The 18,995-nt window shown below is 36.1% G+C and overlaps 1 protein-coding gene across 1 annotated transcript in view; it reads right to left on the bottom strand.

Moving 5' to 3' along the window:
- LOC135087020 (basement membrane-specific heparan sulfate proteoglycan core protein-like) overlaps positions 1 to 18,995 on the bottom strand; it is a 235,366-nt gene that overhangs the window by 162,708 nt on the left and 53,663 nt on the right. The window contains exons 2-10 of the mRNA XM_063981873.1: positions 12,193 to 12,325; positions 11,774 to 11,858; positions 7,481 to 7,539; positions 6,782 to 6,950; positions 5,692 to 5,867; positions 5,113 to 5,241; positions 4,629 to 4,790; positions 3,680 to 3,799; positions 2,530 to 2,643 (exon numbers count right to left, since the gene is read on the bottom strand). Coding sequence (XP_063837943.1) covers positions 2,530 to 2,643; positions 3,680 to 3,799; positions 4,629 to 4,790; positions 5,113 to 5,241; positions 5,692 to 5,867; positions 6,782 to 6,950; positions 7,481 to 7,539; positions 11,774 to 11,858; positions 12,193 to 12,325 — 1,147 coding nt within the window. The remainder of the gene's footprint in view (positions 1 to 2,529; positions 2,644 to 3,679; positions 3,800 to 4,628; positions 4,791 to 5,112; positions 5,242 to 5,691; positions 5,868 to 6,781; positions 6,951 to 7,480; positions 7,540 to 11,773; positions 11,859 to 12,192; positions 12,326 to 18,995) is intronic.

Raw genomic sequence — 18,995 nt, 5'->3', positions numbered from 1 at the left:
TTTCTTCGACAATACGCAACTCCGACACTATGTTACTCCGACAAGATCTAACTCAGACACTACGTTTCTTATACAGTACGTTTTTTTATCCACAACGAGGAAGCTCTTGGCCTGTATCTCAATGATCAGGCCGAAGGTGGTGATACAGAAACAATTCCGACATTACTTACATGTCAAGATGAGACTATTTTGGTTCACACCGTGAAAAACTTATCAGATCTCATGTAGAGCCAAGCTTCTAACTCTACTCGCCCTAACTTGTTTACTTTAACAAAAATGAAAAATTAACAAAACCAACAAGCATGTAACTACTTTACAAAAAACACTCTTTTTAATAAACATAATGTGTGACAAGTATAATTTCAAAACACAAAATATTTTATCTTCGATGTCAACAGCAAAACAACGCCTCCAAATTATCTAATACGTAAGACTTACTTACAGTTTCCAGTAAAAAATAAAGATCAACAATTAACAATTTTACAAAATAAACTTGTCAAAAAAACGCTAATTTCTCCCTTCAATCCTATTGTGAATGTTTCCTCAATTTTTTATTGTTTCTTTAGAATAATATGACAAGATTTTTTATTTGTTGTTTGTGCGATTGTGGTCAAATACCTGCCTTGTTATGCATAAAAAAAAATTGTGCTGCAATTCGTGTTATTTCATTTTCTGTGTTTTTCTGTTCCTTCAATAATTCTTTGATTGTTTTAAACATAATTCATTTTTTGTCGAAGTATATTTACAAAAAAGATGATGCAATTAAAATACAACTACAATTTATGAACTACCTACATAGACTAAATATTTACAAATAAAAAATATGTCCTAAATCGCTGTCCAAACAACGCGACATGGTGCCCAGAATGCTGGCCGCATTTCCGCGCTGAATGGCCAAACTGATTCGTTGGCCAAGAAATACGCCAGCGTCCCATCACCTGTACAGTCAATCAGCCGCTTGGCTAATTCCCTGTGCAGACGATGAGCACTTGGTCCCCACGGACCTAGCGTCTCGACCCCAAAAGGCTCAAACATGTAGGTACTACTAAGACTTACATTATTTGCGCCGCTTGAGGGATTTCGCTTTCATGTTAATAAAAATGGTATATTTTTTGTCCGTTTAAAAGTGTATTCTTTATTTCGTATTGAAACAACAATGAAAGAATTTTAATTTTCAATTTTAAAGCTGCTTTTGGTTGTATGAATTTTGTGCTAATTCATTCCATAGATCTTCTCTCAAGTTATTATTGTGATATTCTTTACGTCTAGTATCCCATAATGGACTATGGGAGCCATATATTTCAATAAGATGAATAAATTGCTGTTTCACTATCCATTTTACATGTAAAAAAAAATTTCGACCGTACAAAAACTTATAGAGGTAAAAAAACTTAGATAAAAGTATTGATTTTATTAATCAACAAACATTCATTTATTTCTAATTTTTATTTCCGAGCGTGTTCTACTAACTCTAATTTATTTTCTATTCGAAGCTTGATGACTGTAGCGATATAATTATAATCGAAGTAGTTTCGAATAGTCTGTATTCGTAACGTTATTTTCTAGTAACCTATATACCTACTGGTCAATATACTTGGATATTAAATTTTCCTATTTTAAGTTTAGTATGCCTATGCGAGTAGTGCCTAGTTTCTTCTCTTACTTATTGCCATATCTGGCTGGTATCATGGAACTGTGAATGGTACTAGTGTCAAGTTAAATTAGACACTAATTCCATTATTTAGAGCTCCATTTTAAATGGAACTAATTCTTCTTTGCCTGGCAAATTCCCATTTTATTTGGGGTCAGCCCTCCGCGTCATGCGTCTCCAGGCGCAATTTAAATTTAATATTAATAGAACTAATGATGTAAATTATTATCAGTAGTTCCATCATGGAACTATTTGATGGTACGAGTGTCAACGAAGGATAAAATAACGTACGTCCACTCAAACCACGGACGAACCAACACCAACGTCTTAATAAAAGTATCCATTTTTTGATTCCCTGCACTTCTCCAAAATTAAGAATGGTGGCTTGCACCAGCCGCAGATGTGCTAAGATGCGATGCTAATAATGTTACAATGTGTACGTAAAATCTTGTTTGTTTGGTAAAAGTTTTGTACATAGGTAAGTATTTGTATTTTCCAGTATGCGAATGTGACATTTGAATGTAATAGGCACAGAGTTTCGTAGTTTAATTTCGACTTTCTCACTACTGGCCTCCTCGCACAACCTTGGTAGAAGTGACAGCTTTACTTGCGCGTCGTATAAAATATCCTCGATGGAAAGGCCTGTCTTGCTAAGCTTGACCTGTCACAATCTTGGTGGAACTGATAGCCTTGCTAAGCTATCTGGCACATCTTCGTTATAACGGCCAACCAGGCTAGAATGCGCGCCATGATAAAATCATATCGACGATTTTGGACGACAAATGTATGGGTTTATCGTGCAAAAACGATAAACAGTTACAACATAAAAGTTTACTACGCATCCTAGGTCTATTATCTTAAAAAAACACTAGACTTACCAGTATCGCATCCCTGCTCGTCGGCGCCATCGTAGCAATCAGCTCGGCGATCGCAACGCTTCTCGAAGCTCACGCATCTGGTCTCGTCACAGGAGAACTCTCCTGGGGGACACGCTGTGGAAAGTGTACCTTGTGAGAATGATTTAAGGTTTTAGATGATACTGGACTCCTTGACCCATCAACATAATTTGAGCTAAGGTTGTATATTTAAGTAAATGTATTTTTTGTTATTAGATGCTTACCTTACATGGGCAAAGGGCATACCCAGGAGAGGACTGGGGGAGGAGGAGTCCGTTCTCTGGAAGATGTATGCCCCTGCCTGCATGCTTTGTTTCGTCTTCTTGGGCATTGTGCCTCCACTGAGCCTTCCCTAGCCCTTTTTCCCATTATCTGGGGTCGATTCTCCTTGTTCTGAAGCGCCAGGACAGTCTGTCCTGGGTTGTCGAAATACTTGTCTAGGCACGCTATAAATCCTTGGCCACTGTGGACCGCCAGATGGCCGATGGGCGTCCTCTACCTCTCTTATCTGGCAGTGCTAAGGCCTGTTTTACGACATGCTAAGTATGCTCATGGATACTTAATAAAATCACCAGATAAGCAATTTACAACAATGGGCATTAGTTCCAGCATAATTGTACTCCTACATGCCATCATTCCCTCGCCAAATTAAATTGATATCTAGTCGCTGGGATAGAAAGCTAACACTGGGTCAAACTATTGAATATGAACATGATTATAACCGTCCTGATTCTGGCGTCAGCTGCTGCCATTTTGTTTTTTAGGACCAATATCTATTTTACTATCGAAGATATTTTGTGAATCACCGGGACGAGCTTATTACAAAGTTTTTGAAAAAAGAAACTACTTACCTGCTGTAGAGAATAGTCATATACCTACAATGCAATGAGTATATTATTTGAGCTAAACGTAATGTTTCCATATAGTTTTGTACTTATAACATGATAATTATTTTCTAAACATAATGTGTCCATATAATATGCAATTTGGGACTTATAACATGATATGTTTTATAACATGTCATCTTTTGACGACGTTTTGGGTTTCGTCTTCCCAGTAGTCCGTTCGTCATGCAGCTTCTTCTTTACACACAAAAGAAGAAAAAAACAAATAAAAAGTAAAATCGCCTTACTGAAAGACTCGCGAGGAGTCGTTGTTTCACGAGTGGACGCAGGAGTAGTAGTTTCGCTATCGAAAACGTCAACTGACCCATCAGTATCACCTCTTGGTATTTCATTCTCGCTTTCACGATCTACAGGGAAATAATAAAACAAAAATAAATGGTAAATCATAAAATAAAATGTAAATAATAAAAAGAAGAATCAATAAACCTATAGGCCTATCCAAAAGCATACTTTCATATTGGCTAGCTAATTTGATTTTATTTCAGTCGACAGCACATCAAACTATGTAATTTTAGTTGCAGCAGCTGTTACAATTACTTTAGTTCTTAGTTGAGCTTGATATGCTATCGACCTTACTCAAAAATACAGGCACATACAAAGGCTATGTAAGCGGAACTTTACTGAGTGCGGAGATCTAATAATGATTGATATTTGTGAACACGCGCATTTTTGTTAATGTAGAAGCTTATTCTGAACGAACTTGGCGCTTAAATAACATAATAGTTAATAAATGACATAGGTTAACCTTATTTAGATCCTTACTTTACGCCAAAACTAATGGAGCATAGTTATTTCGTAACAGTGCGCGTTTATATCCTTTTTACCAGACACACATTGGCGGTTACCAGTATAATTTAAATTTGCCTGCGGTTAGTTTCACGCTCCGCATTATGTTCAATTTATGTGTGAAAGCACTTAATGAATGAATATGACGTAGAAGTAAGAAAGGGTGTGTTTCTCTCCCTCTCTCTCTGTGAAATTGGCAAAGCAATAAAAATATTTCGTGATGATTTTAAAAGCCTTTTTAGTTTCCAAGTCTATTTTGGTTTTGAATGAAAGTATTTCAGGTTTTGGTGAACCGACAATAATTTGGAAGCTGCAATTTGGTATTGTGATTCACAAGAAATGTGTAAGCCCCACACCGTTTGGTAATTTATGGCCAATTTGTTTGCATACCAGTCACAGCTTTGCAGTTATCTTCGTCATCGCCCTCGGGACAGTCCATGAAACTGTCGCATCTCTTCTCAACGCAAATGGTCTTAGAAGAGCTAGCACATGCGTAACGCTCGCAGTCTGTTGCAATTTGGCTTTGGTCCATATCCTGCTCGGACCAGATGTCTTGCGAGGGAAATTGAACAACAAAATTGTAGATTGCCAATTGGGAGTATCATGATTTTTTACACAATTTAGAATTTTTTAGAAAGTGCAATTTACAAACAATAAAATATAGAATGCCAATTGAAAAGTAGTAGGCAATATAAGATTTGGAATTTTAAGTTATCATGGGCGGTTTTACAATGTACGATGTTATATCTCATTAAATGAACATGAACCTATTTTAATTTAAGAACAACATAAAAAGTAAAAGAAAAGTCAAGGATAAAATTAAAACTAAATTAAAAGAAGAAAAGAAAAGAAAAAGAAATAAAATAAAACAAACCACTAGGACATCCTCTTTCATCGGATCCATCTGAGCAATCGTTAATGCCGTCACAGCGACGGGAGCCTGGAACGCACGTGTCGTCGCCACACTGAATTTCATCCGAGCTGCACTGTGGTTCGGTGTACCCTAAACCAGCCGATAGAAATCAGTAGGTAAGTGTGGTGTGGTAGGTGGCGTACATACAGTAAACAAAGATTCGACGTTTTAATTACGACAATCACGTTTTACTTGACATCGTATACGAATTCCTAATGGCAACAAGAGCTTTAATTTTTAAATCTTATTTCATCATGAGCGCTGTCTTACTTCTCAGTTACAGATCATTTACAAATTAACATCACAGAAATTGTATATTTAGAAAATAATTCGCATTTGCTTACAACCGCCACCTACATGCATACGTCCACTCATTCCAAATACATAGTTTGACGCTATTAAAGTTAAAATAATATTCTTTACGAGGTTTTCGACAGCAGCTTAAAATTAAATCATAATGACTTTTAACTACGAGTAAATTAAATGGTGGCTTAGAATTCCTGTAGTCTGATGTAAAAAAAGATTGTCTCAGAAACAAACCTGGATCAATGACATTGGTCTTCAATTCTTCTCGGTTGTCGACAACCACAGAGCCAAGGCGAGAATGGTTCCTGATGTGGTCTCGTAAGATTTGCGCAATCCGATCGGTGTCATCATAGCCTGATGTGATGATGTCCATTGTCACCTTGCAGGAGAAGTCGTCAGATATACGTGACCTGTAATAAGGAGAGTAACATGTTAGAGAAAATGTTCTAGCATGAGTATGGAGTCATGAGTGATTAGAAGGGATTATTCAGTTTAGGACAGATTAGGTTTACGACAGAAATACAAAATTGATTACATAATTCAAAAGAAAGATTATTAAAAATAAAGTTTATTTAGATAACTAGTCTTAATAAAAAAAAAGTTAAAATATTAATTGCATCTATACTTTGCACAATAGTTTTAAGCAACTTTGGTAGTTTCTGAAACTTTGGTTATAGCAGCTGAATATTTCCTGCGTTATCAATGTCAACCATTGTTTTTGTAAAATAATCGTTAAATTTCGTAAATTCTTCCGATTCATTGGCAAAATGTTGTATAGATAACACACCTTCAGGGATCAAAATTGGGGGAAGCAAAGCAAGTTGCATATCGACGGTTAAGAACCAATACCATATCTATCTCAAGTTTTGGCGGTTTTCACTTTTTAATGCCAATAGATTTAAAGTCCAATTTGGCATAGGTTGTTCCGCTTTCACACTCCTATCTCAATATTCACAGTATTTCTTAAGTTATTTGCCATATAAATACCACCTATGTTAAGAGCGCGAAAATTTTATTAGAAGTTTCTTGGTGAACTCTATCAGATTCTAAGTTGAAATGCACAATGATATGTAACGCGTGCGGCGCGCACTAACGGTTCTAAAAATATCTGGAATGTTCTTCTATCTCGTCGTAGTAAATTACAGAAGGTCACTCTTCCACCTTTGGATGTCATGATCAAAAGCAAGCAATATTTTTTACAGACTGATTGTTTTTATAAAGTTTTAACTAGACTAAAAAGTCTCAACCAAAAATGATTGATCACCCAGGTTAAGTGAAAATGGTAGGGGCAAGCCCTTGAATTTCATAAAGAAGGTATACTTACTGTATGCGGACCAGACTAGCTTTCTGTGTCCCGGGGAGTTTCTGTTTCTCGTAGAGCAGGTTGGCGGCGTCGGCTATGGCCTTGGAAAAGCTCTGGAACTGTTCTGAATCCCTGTTGGAGTACTCCGACTGGTACGGCTGGATCACGACAAACGTCACGCGTAACGTTTCTGTGAACATTTACAATTTATATTTAGTAAAGTTTTTATGGATTCCAGTGCGCTTGCTTTCGCTATAACCAGAAATAATTCCTAGAGTCAGGCATTGGGTTTTTGCGGCGTTAATCTTGAAAACTCATGGTTTTCTCATGGACACTTTGTTACCTGCTGCCGATGTGGGAATATTAACGCAGATTATGATGCCCTCAAGCTTAATTGACCTGCGATATGCGCAAAATTTGTAAACTAAAATAATGTCATATAAGTCATAGAAAACTGAAATGGCCAGTGTGTAAAAGTTTTTACTCGAACTACACGAAAAACTAGACGTAATGAAACTATGCATTTTGATACTGTAGACGTGATGATACTATGGACGAAATGATACTGTAGACGTAATTCCATTATGGATCATAAGCACCAATGGAAGTGGACTCCAGACGATACTTTGGTGTCCTTTGATCACCCTTGGATAATATCACCCAGGTGCAGGTATTCAATGTGAAATAGACTTACTCGTAGTCTAAATAAAACGAACTTACTTTCTTTGAGATCCGCCTCGACTGGATCGTGGGAACCCGAACCGTGATCAACATCTTCCCTGAAATTATATAATAAAATATTAAATAAATTCATTATGTTTTAAAGTTTGTATTCAACACACTCAGGGCTAAGTCTATAGTTAAGTTAGCTTACAAGAAAGATGAAGAGAAATACCAAATTAAGTGTAAATATGTTTTTTTTTATGAATTATACTGCGGTCGCAGTAATTAGGTACTTAATATAGTAGGTAGTAGTGTGAAGTGGATTATTATTAAGTACCCCATTACACAAGACTTCATTTTATAGATTTGAAAATTAACTACATATTGCCTACTGTCACCTGCCATGTCTGACTTTATAATATAGGCTACAAATCGTGGCCCTTTGTTCGGTATAGGACAGATTCTGGTATTGGACAGATTCGTGGATTCGGTAGATACTGGATTGGACGGATTCGTGGATTCGGCAGATTCTGTGATTCGACGGATTAGCTATACGACAGAAGTACAGGTATAAATAAAAGTAAAATAAAACCCACTTTTAGTTAAAGAACAATATACATTTAATTTGTTTTAAATAAAAAAATTATTTTGCACAACCGTTTTAAGCAATCAAATACCCTTATTTCATTCTTCAGTGCTGCGGTAACAATTTTATTTATTTGGCAATTCTTTTGCATCAGTTTTGCATTACGTTGCTTCCCCTTGAAATGAATCTGTTCTTTTTTCAACTTCGTGTCTTGAAAACGAGATTCTTTTTTTAACAATTGTATGAATAGATACAGTGGTGGCTTAACGAGAAATCTTTTTTTTTCGACTGGGTTATTTGTACGAAAATTTTCATTATAACAAGTACACACATTCTCGGTATATATTCCCATCCATTGACTTGTGAAATAATGATTAAATGATTTGTATTCCTCTGAGTCATTGACCATTTCTTGTATACTTAATATTGCTTCAGGAACCAAAATCGGAGGCAGCAACGGCAGTTGCATATAAAGGCGCATGATAAACTCTCCATTTGCAGTTCTATCAAATCCAACATTTTGGCACTTTATGTATGGCTTTCCAGTAATGAAAATAGTAGCCGGTTACCTTTACACCAGGATAAACCAATTTTACTGCTTGAATGGTTGCTATTTCGAAGTCGCACTTATAATTTTTAATTGTTACGGAAAATTGGTCCCTTAGAATAGTGAATAATCGTTCATAAGTTGCCTGCGTTTTATTAGGCAGAAGTATGAAAAGTACCGGAACAAAATTTACAGTATTTTCAACGTCAAAAATATATATATGAATACTGTAGAGTTGATAGAAAGGACTGGGACATACTTTAAACGTGCCATCGCCGTAGAAAGTTTATTTTTTTTAATACTCTTGCGCCAATCTCGACCCAAAAAACAAAATTTTGTCTTCGATTCCATGATCAAATAAAAAGAAACCACCCACAAGACTGTGCGGTAGCTTCAGAGATTTTAAATGTTTGCAGTTTTTATTATTTATTTTCAGGTAATTATTTCTTGCTTTATATGTATAATTATATCCTTTTTCTGTTCAAATGTTGGTTTCTCTTCATCAATCAACTCACAGTCGGCAGTGTCCATGATATCTTCAAATATTTTGGGGATTGAGTCGAGGTTTTTGCATACTAAGGCTTTGCATTCGTCCATTAAACTATCGACTGCGTTTTTGTTAAAATCGGGCAAGCACATAATATATGACGGTACTCTCTAACAATGCGGTTTCATTTATCCAAAGTGATGGAACTGCTGCATTCTGACTTATTTACACATCGCCAGTTTATAGTACCACATTTGTTTTTCCCCTTTCACTGTTAATAAATTTTAAATCCCCTACACCGGTACTGGAGCCGCCAAACTCCATTATTTCTTTAAATATTTTTATTCGTTTTAAAAAATGCCTAAAACAACAAAACAGGAAACAACTGCCAGTGCAATTGTTTCAAGTTGAATATGTCATAGGGTAAATGACAATGATATGAAGTGGCCTGATAAATCATGGAGTAGAACCTATTCAAGGGGTTTACATATTTTAACTTTTATGTTCATGCAGGATTAACTCTGTCAGTGTGCCAAATCCATTTAGTATTTGAAACGTGATTGAGAAATAAACATTCTAACTCACAACATCACAAAGTTTCACATTTTAATATAATTAGTAAGATGGATTTTACTTTATACTTTACTTAATCTTTTTGAGCACGACTGTTCATTTTCTGTCGTATAGCTAATCCATCGAATCACAGAATCTGCCGAATCCACGAATCCGTCCAATCCAGTATCTGCTCAATCCACGAATCTGTCCAATCCCAGAATCTGTCCTATACCGAACAAATGATCGTGGCTAGATGTTGTTTTAGGGTCATTATTATCATAATAGTGTAGTGTGGTAGCATTAGCAAATTATTAAATGATGATATTACCAAAAAGTTTTTTTTTTTATCCACAACGAGGAAGCTCTTGGCCTGTATCTCAGCTGATGGTAAGTGACGATCAGGCCGAAGGTGGAAGCGAGCTTCACCCGGAATCCTCAACCACAGAGGAACTGGCTATCTTACCTCTAACTGCCGGAACACAACAATGCTGTTAACATTGTTGTTATGGCGAGAGACTTAGGTAAGATGGTGGTAGCTAGTAGGGCATGTAATATCGGAAGGTTTTCAATTCCGATATTGGTTTCCGATATTAGATCTCAATATCGGAATTCCGATATTAATATCGGAATTGAGTTTATGAGTTATAAATTCAATATTTGGTTATATTCGTAACATTTCTCGATTGTATTCAGTAAAATAATAATTTTAATCTAAATCTTTAATATGGTAAAGAAACAATACCTTTTAAAATTATAAAATTGAAGTATTTAAAACCATTTTTGTATGCTATGGGAATCCATTGCATTTGGTTACTGATAATGGGCCAATATGGACTTACAAAGAATTTAAGTGTTTTTGTAAAACAGGTATCAAACAAACTTTTACTCCTTCAATCAATACTGGCGGAACTATTTGTAGAGTCATTCAAGTCACATGTTAGAAAAATAAAATTGTAGATAGTGGTAAAAACTTGAATATGCTTGTAATTTGTTCCTTTTTGATTACCGATTTACAACTCACAAAACCACGGGCCATCATCATTTCAGCCATAGGACGTCCACTGCTGAACATAGGCCTCCCCCAATAATTTCCACAAAGGCGGGTTGGTGGTTCCGGTACGTGGCCTCCACTCCAGAACCTTGCTGCCCCATCGGCCGTCCGTTTTGCGTACTAAGGCAGAATCGCTGGAAGACCTCGGCACAATGCTCGAAGATCTTAATCGAGTCTCCCAACAGGTAGACCTTCGGATGAACATGGACAAAACGAAGCTTATGTCAAATGTCCATGTTGCGCCCTACCTTTTTTCGGTAGAGATCTCGATTCTCGAGATTGTTGACAAGTATGTCTACCTCGGACAAACGATTCAGTTAGGTAGATGCAATTTCGAGAAAGCGGTAAATCGTCGAATCCTACTCGGCTGGGCCGCGTTCGGGAAACTACACAACATCTTTTCGTCCAAAATACCTCAGTGCTTAAAGACGAAAGTCTTCAATCAGTGTGTGCTACCAGTGACGATATACGCCTCGGAAACGTGGCCTCTCGAGGGCTGTGCTTGGTGTTTCTTTACGAGATCGAATTAGAAATAAGAAGCTCCGTTAACGAACTAAAGTCGCTGACATAGCCCGACGGACTAGCAAGCTGAAATGACAATGGGAAGGGCACATAGTACGCAGAACTGACGGGCCATGGTCCGATTTATTAATGTTTGGAAGGGAGTTGAGATGTCGTTTTTCATTGCTAAGACCAAGTACGGCAAGTGCTAAAATTATTTTAAAACAAGTTAAATTAAAATGATGGTGAGAGAAAGATAAAATCATTGGTCTTTGCCAATCATGTACTTTGGGCTTTGTGGCAGATTGTGGCGCGTTTAAACGCTTTGTTTAAAATTTAAATTAAAACCTTTATCTGATTCCGATATTACGATATTGGGTCGCTCAATATCGGAATTGTAATATCGGATCTCGTATACCGAGATTCCGATATTACGAGATTCCGAGATTCCGATATTCATGCCTTAGTAGCTAGCCAAGCCCTGCCACCAACCAAACCGAACAGAAAAATCTGCCCCCACTGGGAATCGAACCCGGGACCTCTGCGTCTGAATCAGGTGGTCTTACCACTAGACCACAGAGGCGGAAATAGGTATAATATCGTTGGATAAAAAAGTAACTTACGTCTGATCAGCGTCCGGATCCTCGGTAGCGATCTCCTCTTGAGGCGGTGGTGTTGTCGTCGACGTAGTCGAAGTGGTGAAAGGAGCTGAAACGTTAAAAACGAAAAATTTATTAACAAACAGAACTATTTCTAAATTTTAATACAAAAATACATATTAATATTTTACCTTACAAATAAAATGCCTTGGAAATAAAATGAATAATTCACGTCGCTGCCACGGGCCCAGAAGGCTAGCTAAATAGTGCTTTTTAAAAACTAATCTTAGCTATAATTCAAGTAATCATCTTCAAAAACGACAATATGCGTAACTTTTTAAGTAGTACCTACTTTTCAGCATTTGCCAAAAATGATTGGGCGTCTGAAATGTTTAATTCTGGACAATTCAATTTCATTTCTTCTCGGCATCAGCCACACTTACATAGAAAATCGAAGAAATCTCGCTTCAGCCTCTTCAGGTGACCGCTGATGCCGATGTCTTCGTCCTTGACCTCGAGGAACTCGTTGGAAGCATCCTCTTCGCCCTCCCAGTACAGATCCTCAGATGGTGAAGCCTGGAATAGATTAATGGAATGCGTTAATGTTGTCTTTTTATCTCTAGCATTTGCTTGTGCATCTCCAACATGTGTTACCAAAATATGGCTGTCCTTTTAAAATCCTATGCATTTTAAGGACTCATTTTGTAAGCTTTAAAACACAGGTGTTTTAAAAATTATTGGCAGAATACAAGGTGGATTCTTCACACCACTACAAATATCCGATGATACAGTCAATTTATCTAGTGCTTGCTGTTTATGACTGCCTGAGAAATTAATACAAAATGGAAACGATAAGTGATCTAATTCGGTTATATCTTAATTATACAAAATATCGAAAACCTGGTAACTGATCCTGAAAGTGCTTCACAAGCTCTATCAAAAGGTATCAATAATAGGTTACAGAATTAACTGGATTTATGCGAAAATTCAATGTTTCTATCTTATTATTTTCACCCTGTATAAAAGAACTTATATCATGGTAAATAAACATTGTTCGTGTAAATTAATTGTTATGATGTTAGAATGCGTCATTAATAGAAAATATAGAAATGCATCAGGGTTTCTAAAAATAAAATTCCAAAGAAAATGAAATCATTGTTTTATGCTGACTCTCGTATTAAGTAGTCATCATTTTACCTATACACAAACATTTACATTGGAAGGGGCCAGTGGGCAACGTGATTTGAATACCTAAACTTCGTTTGGACCTCAGTTTTGGGAGTAACGCGTGGGTAGGAGTAGGTATTCCATTTAATAGGTGCTTAGCGATTGGCCAAAGGCTTCTTTGCCCCGCCCCCGTGACTTCAGTTTGGCAACAGAACAAGGTCGCGCGGTGACAAGGAATTCCCCAAATGAAATAAGCCCAGTGCTCCAATTCTGCCCCGTAATCAACAGCTCGATACAGTTCGTGAACCACTAAATGATTATCTTCCCAAAATTAATGTATGTCTAATTAAAATTGATTTTTTATTTCCTTTGAACTGAGTTTTTGCACTTTATGATATCGAACCAATAGAAAACTATATTAAGTTTACTTCCACAAAATATTATGTTGTTACTCTCACATCGTATTCACGTAGGTAAAGTCTTAATTTTATCGAAGAAAGTGTAAAGAAAGTCTAACTTGTGCTGTGAAATAGACAAAAAATCAAATAAACAGCCGAATTCAAGTTTTCAAAACCTTTAAACAGCAATGTAATTGAAATCAATAAAGGAATGAACCTCCATTTTTGGCGTTGTGAGTACATTGTCAAAAGCTGACACCGCTTACTAGAAACACTTTAATTAATGTACCTATTTATCATATCATGGCTACTGGCTATACTGTTTCTTATACTCATTGAATGATCTCCGAGTTCTTAGTATGTAGACAATTTAACACTTTACTAGGTAATGAATACGTCGAAATATTTAATAATATTATTCGGGTATCATTTACACTTAATAGTTCTAACTATTAACCGTAGCAGTTTCAGAGAAGTATCGTTTGTGTCTACTAAGTAAATATGAATTGATACTGGAAACGTTTTACGATTGACATAATCTAACATTTGGGTCACAAGCCAATGCAAATAAGAGCGGATAAACTGGACAGTTTACAGTTTATACAGTATTCAACTGTATTGGGTATATTTGTTCCTGTACCTCGCACATAAACAAAAATGAAAATAGTCAAAGCTTGATCATTCTAAAGGTATTTTCGCGGATACCATCTCCACAGAATCCTCTTAAAAAAAGTATTGCTTGATAAAAATTATCAGTATTTGATTCGATGTGTTTCATTTAAATACTTATTCAAGTTTTTAAGCACTTCAATGTATTCAAGAGACAAATCTATGGCTAACGGACTGATATGATCTGATTTCAAACACTGAACTTACAGACAAGACATTAACACAAAATGTACAAAGACACTAGAGCAACTCGTAAAGTTGTCATTAGCGCTCAAAAGGTCATGATTCGCAAATAAATCGACACTCAAGCCGCAATTAGGGAGGGTGGGGCTGTCGACACGACGAGGGATTTCTTTGCAATTCCAGTTAGTCCGACATGATCCACGGACGGGTGCGGACGACGCGACTCGCAAGCTAATAGCCCTATTCTCTCGCTAACACAAGGCGACACACTGTTCGAATTATCACTCTTTTTGTTTCGGAAAATCAAGTTAATGGGACATTGGCTTAATACATTTTTCGAGACTTCAGATTCAGACACTTTTGTAACGCATTAAAATTAGAATGAGTAGGTAGTCCTTCTTTGTATCTTCTATCAAAAAAACGCACAGCCCAAATTTGGCATGCAGGTAGATTTTATGACGTAGCATCCGCTAAGAAAGGATTTTACGAAACTCCACCCCTAAGGGGGTAAAACGGGATCCACGCGTACGACGTCGCGGGCGGCCGCTAGTTTGAATATAAAAAAAAAGAAATACTCGTACATAACAAAATCTTCATCAAGCTTAATTTGACAATCTGATAATGTAACCAATACATGCAGGCCTTAAATTACTTAAGTGAGATGCCTTATTGGTGTCAATGATTCTCTTTAGTAATAAGTATTGTAATTCGATCGCACAATGAATCAGCGGCTGAATTTAATCAGACAAAACAAGTTTAAAAGAAAACCAGTTTTTAACATAACATAATATGTATTCAGGGTTTACGACAGTGCATCCATTGCAGGTGCCTGTTTTCATTACAAGATGATATCAGTAAAGAAAAAGTGTGGAAAGTACATTGAATGCAAATGTTTTATCCTTTTAAAGTATTCTAGTTTTTACCTGTAAGAAATAATTGGAAAAAGCGCCATCTATGAAACTTGTGACTATCTAGACGTGATCCCTAGTTTCAGAACCTTACGTAAGATAAAACCACGCATGTTTCAAGACGATTACTAAAAGAATTAACATTTTTACAGAACAAATTGCGTTTTAAATCCAATAATAAGTTCACTTTATGAACACCAAAGTCAAATGCCAAAAATTCAATATTAAACCACATTTCAAAACCATCTAACCGTACATCTAAGTTCAGAAACTTTAAAATGGCTGAGTGGATGCACCCGTCTTGTTAGCGCAGTTCTCATCATAACAGAAACCAGTGATAAAAATGCAACAGAGTAGAAGTCTAAAGAAATAATTGTGTTGTAGAAATAACACCTTCCCGAGATAAAAATGTATAGCTGAAGGTGACATCTGAACTAGTTATTTGAAAGGAAATTCCAGTGGATGGAATAGTTAGAAGTAGCTTCAATAATATTGAAGTGAATAAACAGTGTTTGCATTCGATAGAGGCTTAACAAGCAGTACAGGCTTTTACAATTCCCATATGGCAGGCACGTTAAGCCAACAGCTACGAGCCATTTCGGATGTCGATGATGGCTTATGAAGATTTTGCCCGAGTAGTGAGTAGTGCAGATTTGAAGCCGATTTGGCTACTTTATTGAACTTATTTAATAATGTATCGTCTATTAATAATATATCTACACACAAAAAGGTTTGATAGACTGCTTCAGTTGGGACACAAAACAGATTTTGTGGTTGGGAGTTAAAACTTATCAAGATTCCTGAAACGCTACATTCGAATCCGAAAAATTTTACATCAATGGAACTTTTATTTTTAATATATCCATTATGTTGTTTTCTATCTCTGAAATCTGTTTACACTTCTTCAATCAAACTATTATTTTCTCTTCTAGCTTCCGAGATTTCTATAGTTTACATGGGAAAGGGTATGCAGTATGCACCTTTCCAATGTAACACCTAATATTATTATAACCCATTAACTAAATATAAGTCAAGGTTCACTCGCCTTCCCTGGCGCCCTTGAGGAACCCACAGGAACCTGTTGTCGGCTACACAAATATTATTATTTTTAGAAGTTTAAATGGAGATTCAGCATCATAGTTGTTTGTAGAAAATGTTACCGGTGCGAAGTCCACTGAGAACAGATTAAACATTTAATTTTAGTCAATGAGATGTATGTTTGGCATAGACTATCAATAAAGATAAGAGTAAAGGTCAGTTACTAAAGTACCTAAAATACTGGAAATATTAATGAATAATGTTATTCCAAGTATGATTTCACACTGGTCAATATTTTTACCAAACACATCTGATAGGGACAAATAAATGTAACTCAATTAAGAGGTCATCCGAAAGAAGACCTAATTTGTCTCATGTTTTTAGATTATAATTTCGGTAATTACATGTTGCTTTATTTCTTATCACGTGAGCTGTTTGTTTTCGCTGACCTATGTCCCCGGCAACAATCGGGTTTCGACGCGGGAGCGACTTATAAACATTGCCAGTAATTTTAGACTTTATTGCGTCCCTGTGGCCAGAATGCAGGTGGAAACTGTAAATTGGGAACATTAATGCTGATCTAGAAAGAGGAGGAAAAACTATCACAGGTTGGAGAGAACACAATTTAGTACCTGTTTTAATCTTACTAACAAAATTTATTTTACATAGTTTGATGGGTACTGACATGACTGATTTATTGATTGTAATTTTTTCGATACAATTAATATGAGAATGGGGTTGAAAATGGACGATGGGGTTTTGATATCAAGAAGAAACTAAAATTTTTGACAACTTTTCTAACACTCTTCGTGACTCCGGATGAGAACGAGAATAATTCATATTTTATATTCTCCATTAAAATTGAAACCTTTTAATGAATTTTTTAGGTTATTGTATGTACTCGTATTAACGAGGTTAATTGATCACCCTGTATAACATCAAAATACAATTTTAGTTACATTCATAGCCATTTTGAACCGCATTGTTGGTTCTGTCAGTCGGTAATCGGATTAAGTTACACGTAAAATGCAGGAATCATTTTGATTTTCGCCTAAATTGATGAACTTATCCAATTTGCATTCGAGTATAGATTCGCTATTCCTATTAGTAACTTGACCGCTAATAAACATTTTGCATTTCGCCTGTAAACACGTTGCGGGAACTAAAAATGTTTGTGGGATCACCAACTCGTTGTTCGTAACGTGTACCTACCTAGGCGTTTCTATTTATTTTCGTGGCTAGTCTGCCCGCAAAAACAGTGGCCTAATCTATAGACTGGATATTGAGTGAAACAATAACAGTGAAGTTTAAACATCCTGCTACATACAGATGCTGTGGACTGAAGCCCTCAGCGGTTTGGGACTTGAAAATATGTAGTCTAACTGAAATTCTTATTGAGAGAATCTGCATTTTGCTTTTCTTTCGAATAAGACGTTTTGAGTCGAGCGTACTCGCATATACATGGGACCGCACACGGAATTTGTATGACCTAAATGAAACTGAAATTGAACTATGAGTAGGAATACAAAAAGTCAGATTCTTACATTTATTAAACCTATGTAATAAAAATCATGTATGTATTTCAACCAGTTAGCCTAAATTAACTAAGTCAGATAAATTATTGACTGATTTCTTATCTGTTTCATTTTGTAGGTCAGAATTTGATATCGTACAGTCGACGTTATTATCTCAATCAATATAAGTAACAACATTTTTGCAACTAATTTTTTATTAGTTGTATACGTAGTTGTACACGTAGATATTGAGTTCTCGACCAGACAAGTACCTATACCAAATACATTTTTACTGCAAATTACCTTCTACAATTAATAAAAGATGCCACGGTGTTTAGTTAGATGTGCTGTCCATTGTACCACTACTCGTAAATACTAATGATTCTGTAAAAGATAAGATATTCGATGTTTTTATTATCCAACACCTTACGAGCACCAATTAAGGTAGAAATTTTATTATTATTCTACTAGAGAAATATAATCAACCGATTGTTTTAGCTATTGTTCTATCACATCAATTTACTCGTATCTATCAAACTATGCAGGGTTTGTACGTACCATTGTGACTAGATAACGGATAAACATACTTATTACTTAATCGATATATGTGAATAAACTACCAAACGTCAATGACTCCGGTATTAATGATCTAGCTCAGGGATGGCGAACCTTTATGTATCAACGTGCCACTTTTCCGAAAAAAAGTTTGATTGATGTAGTCATTGATGTGCCATCAAATAACACCTAATGCTATCAATAAGGGGTATTCTCGTAGTACAAGTGGCGCCACTGGCATGTGACAGGACCTTACTCTACAGTGGCACTAACTGATGAGGGCTTTTTTTAATTATACAGGGTGTTTGGCGGAAGGTTAGACAAAAAATGGCCTTACCTATACACCTACGAAGTTTGACTAACCTTCCGCCAAACAACCTGTATATTTGGAAACTCAACAGTTTTGTCGACAATTTAAATGTTACAGAGTAGTACATTACATAACTCTAGCCAATTACAGAGTCTCACGGCTACTAAAAGTACAGAATATATCTAATTTGTTATTTTAGGTTCCAAAAAACAGTATTAATAATTGGTTCAAAAATACAATATTGCAAATCATAAAAACAAGATGCAGCTAGCACATCTTGTTGCGCTTGGCGAGGATAGATAGCTTCTTCTTCTTCTATTTTATTACATACTATTTTATTTTATTGTGAATTTTGTGATTGGCGGGCGTGCCCTAAATATTGTGGCGCGTGCCATTGGTTCGCCATCCCTGCTCTAGCTCATCACACTAATATTTATTCCACTAGCAAAATTCGAACCTGCAGCATAAAGTTCTCGTGTACCTAATAGTGTTTGTAACAAAATT

This window comes from Ostrinia nubilalis, chromosome Z, assembly GCF_963855985.1.
Source record: "Ostrinia nubilalis chromosome Z, ilOstNubi1.1, whole genome shotgun sequence".
Taxonomy (NCBI): Eukaryota; Metazoa; Arthropoda; class Insecta; order Lepidoptera; family Crambidae; genus Ostrinia; species Ostrinia nubilalis.
The sequence above is the reverse complement of the archived record's forward strand: the minus strand, read 5'-3'. Positions and strand labels throughout refer to the sequence as shown.